Raw genomic sequence first — 11,135 nt, forward strand, 5'->3', positions numbered from 1 at the left:
AATCGCTGCAGAAAACACATTCAATCGCTACGAAGAGGTAGAAGACGGTGTAAACAAAACCGAAAAACGTCAAAAACGCTACGAAAACTTTTTTCTGAAAATCGATTACAAATACAACGATGGCTGATTAGGTGATCTGTAGTCGTTGGTTCATGAAGATGGCCTATCGGTTTTGATTACTAATTAAATCGATTAGTCTGGCAACTCCAGTAGTTTACTCGCTCGTTTCTTTTCGGTCATCTTTCATCTTTTCCATCTGCCGTCGTTCGTTCATTCGTTCTTCGTTCGTTGCTGGTGTAGTACGTGTAGATTGTGAGCGCGGTATTGTTCATATAGAAAAATCACACCGTCGCCATCTTTAATTTTTTTCACTTGAGAAAAGTGTAAAAATTACAATTGTATCATAAAATATTACTGTGAAAATAGATTCTCCGACAGAAGGTAAGTAAATTCATCAAATTTAGCATGATTTTTAATAATTTTATTTAATTTATTACCTGGCTTGGGTTCTTGGTATAGATACACATTTCTATATGTGTGCATATATGTTCTTGTGTAATTATTGATTTTTCCTCGATACATAAGTTGGAATATATGTACTAACTTTATCGGCGTTGTCTAGAATTGTTACATAAAGAAATTATAAATTTTACATGCGGGAAAAAATTGTGGCCTGCACATGGCGATAAAAGTATGTACAGTCTGCATTATCTTAAAATTTCAACTTCGTCGAGTGGCGAGTTTAAACGAGGATTTTTATACTATATGCATACTTTTCTGTAGAAACTCTAGTTTAGCCATGTTTTGGACTTGGTTCATTTTCACCATCTAGGCTAAGCCAAAAATTAGCATACGTTTTAATCAGCTTATTCTTGACGTAAGTGCAAAAATTTGCTAAACTAAGTTAAATTGAGTTGGAGAAACCAGCCCTAGAAGAAAATTGTCAGAAAAGTGAAATATGAGGCGCCATCTTGTTTTGCCATTCGCATTTTGTCTTGCTCGTCCCTCGATTTTCAGTCGTTTCGAATTGTGTGTGTATACATTTTTACTTGTTTAACGAGTTCGTGCTTAAATTCTATCAAATCTGTGATTGGCGTGAGTCAGCCGGTGCGTTTGGTGATGTATATTTGTAAGTTTCTAGAAAAAACCTGCATTCGCGGAACTTCCTTTTGCACACCGGCCGGTCTTTGTATTTAAATACATTTTCTAAAACTATCCCCACTTTGTATGTATGTCAACTATTTAAAACGTGATGAATTGAAAATGAGGTTATTNCTAGAAAAAACCTGCATTCGCGGAACTTCCTTTTGCACACCGGCCGGTCTTTGTATTTAAATACATTTTCTAAAACAATCCCCACTTTGTATGTATGTCAACTATTTAAAACGTGATGAATTGAAAATGAGGTTATTCACACTTTTTTATTTAAAAGTTTTTTTTTTTTTTTCCTGTTGCCTTTGTTTTCTTCCAACGCCGAACGAATATTCGATCATCAGCAACATTCAACGGGCGAACGAGTTTTTCTTCGTTCGCGCGCTTTTGTTGGTATAACATTTTGCCGTTCTGCTGTGGACTTGTTTGCGCAGAAACTTGATGTACACACCCAAAAATCTGGAAATTTTGTATAAGTTCACGTGTTGTAAATTTGTCAAATTAATTACAATCTTGCATTTTAGTCGCTTTCTACTAACACATTCTGACTACATTTTTAAATTATACCTTAAACAATTATTCAACTTTTACTGCACGTATTTTATGGTATATGTCTGCTATTCTCTTTGTTTTTCAGATAATTTGCAAAGATTGAATTAAGATAGTCCCCTGAATCTTAAAATAATAAAGTACATACTCGCTTTTCCGCCTATATTAGTTGATTTTGTGTGTGTGTGCTTTATTGATTAGTCTGTCAACTTTTGGCCTTCTAAATTCAAAATTTTGTAAACCCAAATGTCTCCAAGGTATGAAGTAGTTGTTTATGCAGCACACGCAGTGTTCCACATTTTAGTTTATGTATAACGCCTATTTAACAATATAAATACGTTTGTACTAAATGATCTCTTTAACTAACTTGATTTTTTTTACTATCTTTTAAATAGTGTTAAGCAAGTAAATTATAGCAATAATAAGAAAATGGCATTCCGTGGCAACCAAAACCGCAACCGAAACTTCGGCGGTAACAACTATGGTGGGGGCCCAATGGGTGCAAACCGCATGGGAAACATGAACATGTCGCCTTGGGATACACCAAATGCCGGAGGTAATTTTGGTGGTGGCAATATGCGCCAAGGCGGCGGTGGCCAAGGCATGAACGCTCAGGCCATTAATTTGGCTAATAATCTCTTAAACAATTTGTTCAGAAACCAAAATCCACCTTCCTTGTTGGATCTGCCACGCGGCGGTGGAGGCGGTATGGGCAATCGCAATCAACGCGGCGGACCGGTATGTATATGATTTTTTATGTATTTATATTACAATTTAAGTTTCAAGTTATCCTTTTACAATTTTTAGTTTTTTTGTTTACGTCGATGCAGTCTGCAACTGGTTAACAGTAAAAGCAGTATTGCTTGTAAATTTATGTCGTATGCGTGATAAAAGCTGATACTTTTGGAAATTTCAATAGGTTCGTTGGTAAAGTCAGAATTGAACCCAAGCATTGTTGTTATTCTGACTGCTTAAAAATTCGTCAAATAGTTGTGCAAGTGCTACCGGAGTGGCGGTCCTTGACTAAGTATATGATTCGAGAAATTTAAGAATATCTTCGCATATGCATAATTTATGCATTCAATTAGTTGTTTTGCCAGTTCAAAACGAATAATGCCGGATCACATTTCAAGCTTTGTTTTGCTCTGTATGAAAGTTGTGTTCCACTCCAATTTCTTTGCATTTCTATTCATATATGTATGTACATAGGTGAAAACACAACTGATTCACATTTCGGCCATGCAGTTCACCTATTTATGTTCAATATTCGCCAAGCTAAGTAGTTCACTTGAATCTTTTTCACCCTATCGTATGCCGTATTCCCCGGTGAAATAACTCACTCGCACAGATGATACCGCAAAACAATTGATAAAATTTCACAAATTACAAAAAATACTCTAATGTACGTTCTAAAGTGTTTACTGAAATTTTATAGCATTGACAGTTTTTATCCCAACTTCGATATTTCTATGTGAAATGTCCTTCACCCGAAATCGTTCCATATTCATGATAAAGCGAACCATTTCGGGTCAATACAAATTTTCGCCGCTTAAATTTTTCACAATATCCCTTGGACTGGTATAAAACTGTCGATATACATATGTCGTTTAAAGTACAAAACCCCGTATCGTCATTCTGCAAAACCGCGTAACTGACATTGGCTGCCAAAAATTGGATTTGCTCACACAAGCTCTTGGCTCAATCCTTATGCATTCGTCCTGAAATATACTAGCCAGAAAAGCGATTGCTTTATAAAAAAGAGATCCATTTTGAAATATGAGTGTTTTTACACTCTAGAAGATAATTTCTACAACTTCACATACGCGGTTTTGCATTTCGCTGATACGCGGTTTTGCATTTTGTTGATGCGCGGTTTTGCACCTTAAACGACGATATGTTAAAAGTCGGTTTTTTATGCCCAATTCAGCTAAAAATGCACAAACCTACAAATCTACAATGTACAAACATACATAAGCGTTGCTGTACGGTAAAAAAAATTAAATCCTCATGGAAATTATCACAACCCACCCGACCAACGGCACGAGAATATATCTGTTTTAGAAATTTTGCTAACACTTTCGCGTACACAACTATCGAGAACTGGTTCCGAAAAATTATCGTACTACTACTACCTGTCCTTCAGTTTGTGGCAGCAGTTCTCGGTCTCGTCCTACGTTTTCAAAAGTTTTTGCAAAGTATTTTTGATAGTGAAACCGCATCTCAGTCGGAAGTTATTTCGATCCGTCTCGCTATCAAGAAATCAATGAAAACGGCAATATTTACGATCCGTTCGATTATCGAGAAAGTAACGAAAACGTTAGGAGGTTGTTTCAATTTACCCATTATGAATGCATCGAGAGAGAAGAATATATTTTAAAATAGTCACACGAAGGAAAAAAAGAGATCTCAAAACTAATTTGAACTTCCTATGGTTGGAATACTTTTTAAATCAGTAAAAGTTCCCTTCACTTAAAATTTACATATTTCGTTATCTGTCCCTTTTTCCCTACAAGCATTTTATCACCAAAAACCCATAAAATTTGGGAATTATACGAAATGATGCTTGGTGTGATGTTTCCACAATGTGAAGTAAGCCAGTAAGGCTTTGGACCATATTCTTGATTAATTCATTCCGCTAATATGAACATTGTAACAAACTTGCTGGAAATACTCAAACTTTTTTTGAGGGTATGTTGGAAGCAAACTTGAGTTCGCAATACGCCAGATTGTTCCTCCTATTCTGTTTAAAGAATTTATATTACTTTTTTCTAAAACAATTGTTGAAGCAATTTGTTGCCACATCTTTTAGACTGTTTAAGTTAAAACAAGCTAGTTATGCGAAGTTAGCGATTGATAAATGATTCGAATAGTAAATTCATAGAATTTTCTTAATACCAAACATGAACGCTTTCTTGTACATATGTATATATATTTTTGGGTTCCAGTATTAAAGGTAAAACTGAAAGACGTTTATTAAAATCCACGCTACCAACTTTAATCACGCATACGGTATGAATTGATAATTTTTTATGCTTGAAATATATACAACATCTTTCATTATGAAATTTAATTATGCAACTTGTAAAACAAACAAAAAAAAAACGTGAAACAAAAAGTAACCTTTATTCTAAATGATAATATGTAACCTTGTGAGTATGTATATATATTTTCTTCCTTTTCAAAATGCGAAACTAAAATTGAACTATTGTAAAAGGATTGTGCATTGGAGGCTTTCAAGTAAAAGGCATTTGTCCATTTATAATGCTAAATTTTTATATTATGAGAGAGGAGACCAAATTACTTTATAATAAAGTGCACAATTTTTTTCAAACAGTACCACTAATTATTTCTTATGTTATTTCAATGTAACGCATACATATGTCTAAAGTAAAGAAATCACACTTAGCTCGAATACAAAAATTGTACGTAATACAATGCGAAATGCAAAGCCAAATACTTTAGCAGTTTTAGTTTCTCCAATTTTTGTAACTATAAGCTACTGTCAAACAGCGTATTTCTAATCGAACAATTATTTCATAAAATGTATATTTTATAATTTTAAGAGTTAACAAACAAAACACTTTGTTGTACTATATGCGCTGGAAAATTCCAAGTTTCTAATTAGCAATTGTTTACTTTCTTTTATTCTCTTCTCCGTATATATACAAAAACAAAACCCTAAATCGCACTGAACTGAACCTCTTAATTTGTTCAAATGTTCCATCTGCTGCGAATCGATTGTGATCCAAAAATGTTGCAACTTCAAAATCAAATGCGGTTATTGTTGACGTTTTGATAATGCGTATGCTGTTGTTATTGATGTTTTGGCATTGCTTGCGTTTTAAATGCGTTATCGCGCATGTGTCCAATTGGTTTTCGAATCCCCTGAAAAAACACATTTAATTCCTTCCCTAAAAAAAAAAAAACAATAATCTAATCGAAAACCTTGCATTGCACATGAACGCAAATGCTGCGACCAAACAACCATACACTCATGCATTTACGCAATTCAAATTCATGCCGCATAACTGCCGCCAATCATGCATAAATACTGATCGAATGTAAATGTTGCAACCGATGTCTCTTCAACATGATGGTGCCCATCACAACTGTCGATCGATCGATGATTATCTGCCTACTCTACTGCTTACAACTGCGACTTACACTGGTCTGGTGCTTCTTCAACGATTCTTTATTGCAATCCAAATATGCTGGTGATTTAAAACAAACCAAACAAAAACAAAACCCGAATGATTTATTTCAAAAACAAAACCATTTTAAAAATTCTTAACAATTGAAAAAAAATAACAAAACATTAATCTGCAAATGAACTATGCATCAATAACGAACTATGAATTGAACCGCGTTTTCCAACCAACTTGCTGCTCTGCTCGCATGTGTATTTCTTACAAAACAAACAAAACGATATGGGTATTTCTTAAAAATTTTTCATATATGAAATGAAAACTTTTCAACGACTATATTTGACCGCTTGCATTATATCCATTAAATACACATTATAAAAATATATGTTGTATCGTCATACACACTAACGCATTAACGCCTTTTCGGCTGCTTTGTGCACATGTGTGTTGACGCCATTGCTGCTGCCCGCCATACAACCAATCGTCCACTTCAAATGCTCATTTAATGTTGATTGCCAACTTTGCCAACGAACTGACACATCTTATAAATACATATTTATAACAATTATGAAAAAATTCATTAAACAAACAAAAAAAAATGTTCTGATGTTACTTGTGTTCTATGAATATTCAAATGTTGTTACCATTTATTTTAAATATTTACATGCAATATTGTAACAAACAAAAAATTAAAAAAAAATATATATATATAAACAACTCTTGAACGAAAAATATCTACAAACAAAATGTGTGAATATGCACTTTGCTGCTACTGATCACATGAAATGATAAATGATCTGTGCTTCGAAAATACCGTACAATGAACTTGTGTTCGCAATATGAAACTACTGTGAAATGTATTATGAAAATGTTTGCAAATTGTGTGCGTTTCCATCTCACGCTACATTTATATGCAACTGAAAATATGAACCAAATTTTTCACATAAAATTGTTTCTATCCAAATATGGGAAACAAAAATGATTCATGCATGTTTTATATTAAAAATGTGTGCACATTTATTTCATATTCAATTTATCCATTATAAAATTTACAAAAATTGCATAACATTGTAAAATAAAGATGGTCAATCGTGGTCCTCCTGGCAATCGCATTAATAATCGCCGTGTTCAAGGAGGTTTTCAAAACCGTGGCGCCGCTGGTCCTAAATCAGCTCCAAAACAAGGCGCTGGCGGAATTCGCAAGCAGAATGCTTTCGATCGTGCTAAGAAACTTTTGGCTAAAAACGCCAACAATAACAAAAAGAAGGATACCGCTTCTGGCGATAAGAAAACTGAGAGGTAAGCGTTTTTGACAAAAACAATTTCAACAAGTTTTACTACAATTTCAATTTCGAACCAATACAAAAAACAACCTACATCATTTTAAGACAACTCTTAATGCAAAAATATAAATGGGGGAATCCTCTATAACCCAATTTACATTTACTATTTAAGCATTGCCACTTTCTATCCCATTTATTTATTATTAGCTAAGCGCGAGTGGGTTTACAAGAAAGAATTTTCTCCTAAAACGAAGTCAGTGTGCACTATTGCACATTCGTTTCGAAATACGATACGACACACGGAGGACAGTGGTTGAATGATGATAAAAAGTCTGTAGGTGGGAATGTGGGTTTTGGGAAATGTGTGGGATGAATAATCATGAAATTTACTGCGATTTATTGCTTTTTTGTTTGTATTACATTTATATATCTACTATCTTTTATTGCCCATTTCAGCGGACATATTTAATTTTTAATTTGATTTTGCTTTATTTAATTATTTGTACGTCAAAGTTTTTTAATTTATTTATTTTTTATTACCCGACGCGCATTTTCCACCTATACTACTAGCTATCATCGAAGTATTTTATTACAGGGCATCTTTAAACCAAATATATAGCACCTGTTCACTGATTTATGGCCGAATGGAAAATGTTTTTAACTTAAAACAATTTTTTTTTTAAGGAATTACATTGTGATTATTATTATCGCCTTTTAAGTTAATTCACTTGTGTAAATTGTCATTCACCTGATCGCTTTCACCAAAACTGGTCACCAGTCAACTTTTTAGCCACTTAACTTTTTCTTAATGCGACTTTGAGTTTGCTCACATTCTACATCGCCATTTTGATAGTATAAATCAAGTGCGACCTTTGCTCATATTTTGATAAATTTACGAATTTAAAGTCATTGATTAATTAAAAAAAAAATCAATTTCAGGTTTTCAATTGTTAAAATTGTTATTTCGCGCCCAGTATCATACTAATCTAACCACTTCGTGTTCGACAAAAATCGCCTGGTATAAAGAGAGCCGGCGAGTCGGACTAGGAATGTTTTGCAGTTTTATTATTTGGTTGCCCTTAGCGGCCTATGCGATCACCCAATTTCGTTGCCTCCCTGAACAACCTTTATTTATTTTAAACGTCGCTACAGAAAAAAAAGAATTTCCCCCTGTATCGAGCGATCTATTTTCATTCCTCAGTCGCTGCTAAATGGTAAGCATAATAATTATCTTTAACGATTTCATACAAACAAAAGTCCATTGTCATTGTTCGGTAGCGCTCACCTTTCACTGTAATGGATCTTTCTATTTAGTGAATAGGTAAAAAAAGTATAGTTTAAAAACTAAAAACTCGCTTTTATAATTTCCATTCGTACTGTCATCAGGTATGTAACTTGAGAATGGAAATCGCTGCATCTTTTAGGCGCATCAATATTACATATGTAGTTACATCATCCCAAGCTAATAAAAGCGAGGTAAAAAGTAGTTCCTTCATGTACACTGATATCGTAAATGCGATCATCGTATTTCGAACATAATTCTTATAGAACTTGGAAGAATATTCAATATTTTGGAAGACAATTTTTTCAGTATTTCCATTAGATGTTCAATCTCATATCGATTATTTTAGCTAACCTCAAATAGAAAACTAATTTTCCGTCATAATACGAATGACACTAAAAATAACCAAGGTTTTAAATTGCAAATTATAGCTCAATTTATTGAACGTTTAGCTCGAAATTTTTATGGATCGCAAAATAATATAAAATATAAATATTTGATTTGAATTGAAAGCAATGACAAAATCTATTTCGAATACGTTCTAAGAAAGGATCTGAAATTTTTAACTCACTTTATCCATCCCCAAAGCTTTTTTATTTTAAAGGGAATTCTTGAAAAATATTTATTCAGAAGAGTGTGTCGGTCATAATTCGAAGAACAGGAGCTGTATATTTTTATATGCAAACAATGCAATGCATAAAAATTAAATCGGGCATGAAGTGATATTTCCACATTTATTAAAAAAAGGGCGACTTGCAAATAATATGCAATTATTTCATTTAATCCAGAGACTGAAATAATTATTATCCTAATATTTGAGACCAAAAACGTCGCCTTGTTTTAAGATAAATTTTTTTCGTCTTTGTATAATAATTATTTACGAGAAATATCTTTTTTCGTGTCTTGGGATGATTATTTTCAGATGGAAAATAATCAGCCTCATTGCGTAAGTCGTAAATTAGGCTGAATTGTGCGACTCGACAACATTAGCATTGTCTACTTTCGTGCTGAAATAAGTAAACGACGAAAATTGTCGAAAACTATGCAGTGCTGCCAAGTTCTTCCATTTTAATACACTAGTCGAGTGGAAATTTTAGGCAATGACGCTAAATTTTCGATACGATTCGACTCTCGAAAAACGACTTGCATTCGGCACGACTCGCAATGAGGCTGATTATCTTTTCATAATAATTTTATGGGATTTTTTTTTTTCTCGTCTCGGGACGTTTATTTTAAGACGAATATTATTTTCGTCTTCTCATAATATTTATGTGTAATTGCCGTCTTGAAATAAAGGTCCCGAGAGACGAAAAAAATAAAAATCCCATATAATTATTATGAGAAGACGTAAATCATTTTCGTCTTGAAATAAACATCCCGAGACGAAAAAAAATTCCCATATAATTTTTATGAGATGACGAAAATAATTTACATTTTAAAATAATCGTCCCGCGCGACGAAAACAACTTTTTCTTTCCAGTGTTCAGTAATAATTATAGAACAATATTTAATTTTATTTCTTATAATCGTTATGGTCTCTGATTTAATCTGTCTAAAGCTCATAATTGTCATTGAAGAATTGGATAGGAAAGAAACATCACTTCATGTCTTATTTATAATACGTTTTTAGAAGAAATGTATGTACATACGTATCGCACCCTAAATCAAAAACCACACTAATAAAATTTTTCAAAATGTATTTTGTCCCATAAAATTGTTTGCCGACTATACAGTGAACCAAATAAAAACTGCGACGCGACATTTTAGCAAGTTTCGGCTATTTTTCTGTAGTTTATTTAATGTTTAATATTCTTGAAAATTATGAAAATTCTGCAAAGTTTGACCAATATTTTTTGCTTTATAGCCCATTAAAATTTAGTGGAGCAAAAGGCACGCAGATGCTTATTAAGAAATTAAAAAAAAAAAATATTTATTTATTTATTTATTCAATCAAATGGAATACAAATCCTCACTGACTAAAGCAAAGGAGCATAAATACTACCTATAGTAATTTGGCAGGACACAACGTACTGTTCCAAATGAGAGAGATAGATCATATTCCGAAGGCTCATTTAATTCAGAGAGGGCTCTAAAAAGAGGCGAGAATTTCACATAGTTGGATTTCGGAAATCCCAAATAAAATAATGAAACACGCCGCAAGTTATGAGACGGAACATTTAAAGATAACTTCTCCAAAAGCGTAGAGCAATCGATAGTGCCTTCCACTATTTTAGTCACAAAAGAGGCAGCGAGGAATGAACGCCTACTATTTAACGAATTTCTGCCAAGGAGTTAGTTGACAACGAGATGCATACGGGGGTGCAGGCTCCGATGAACGCAAGGCAAATTTGAAAAAAAAACAACTTTTTGCATCCTTTCAATCCGGTTTGTATAGGCGGACTGATAGGGTCGCCAAATGAAGGACGCATATTCTAACCTAGATCTGACCAAAGTAACATACAGAAGCTTCAAGGTATAGGGATCCCTAAACGACCTACTATTACGCTGAACAAAAGCGAGCATAGCATAAGCTTTGGAATTAACGTAATTAATATGAGTTGAGAAAGTTAGTTTTCAGTCAAAGTATACTCCTAATTCTTTAACCTCAACGACAGATCTAAGATCATAACTGCCAATATTATACTTGGATTGAACAGGAAGAAGCTTTCTGGTGAAATAAGAATAAGGAGCACTTACTAAAGTTCAGAGATAAACAATTAAGAG

The 11,135-nt window shown here is 33.4% G+C and overlaps 1 protein-coding gene and 1 long non-coding RNA gene across 2 annotated transcripts; one reads left to right on the forward strand and one right to left on the reverse strand.

The window, feature by feature from the left end:
• The first annotated feature begins 264 nt into the window (after positions 1–264).
• Positions 265–8,281, forward strand: Pep (Protein on ecdysone puffs). The gene is made up of 3 exons (XM_017621256.1): positions 265–441; positions 2,097–2,439; positions 6,928–8,281. The coding sequence occupies exons 2-3, from the start codon at positions 2,131–2,133 to the stop codon at positions 7,147–7,149; spliced, it is 531 nt and encodes a 176-aa protein (XP_017476745.1). The 5' UTR covers positions 265–441; positions 2,097–2,130; the 3' UTR covers positions 7,150–8,281.
• LOC108366786 (uncharacterized) lies at positions 7,271–8,530 on the reverse strand. The gene is made up of 2 exons (XR_001848156.1): positions 7,924–8,530; positions 7,271–7,856 (listed from the first exon to the last, which is right to left on the reverse strand). It is a non-coding gene; the product is annotated as an uncharacterized LOC108366786 (long non-coding RNA).
• Between the last annotated feature and the right edge of the window lie 2,605 nt (positions 8,531–11,135).

The sequence above is a fragment of the Rhagoletis zephyria genome, unplaced genomic scaffold (assembly GCF_001687245.7).
Source record: "Rhagoletis zephyria isolate East Lansing unplaced genomic scaffold, Rhagoletis_zephyria_1.1 Rzeph_scaffold_02400, whole genome shotgun sequence".
In the NCBI taxonomy this organism is placed as follows: Eukaryota; Metazoa; Arthropoda; class Insecta; order Diptera; family Tephritidae; genus Rhagoletis; species Rhagoletis zephyria.

What these genes read in the sequence shown, in the direction of transcription:
- Pep (XM_017621256.1), top strand. Translation starts at nt 2,131, where the DNA reads ATGGCATTCCGTGGCAACCAAAACCGCAACCGAAACTTCGGCGGTAAC. An exon ending in GCAATCAACGCGGCGGACCG is followed by an intron (nt 2,440 to 6,927) that starts GTATGTATATGA and finishes TGTAAAATAAAG; the next exon opens with ATGGTCAATCGTGGTCCTCC.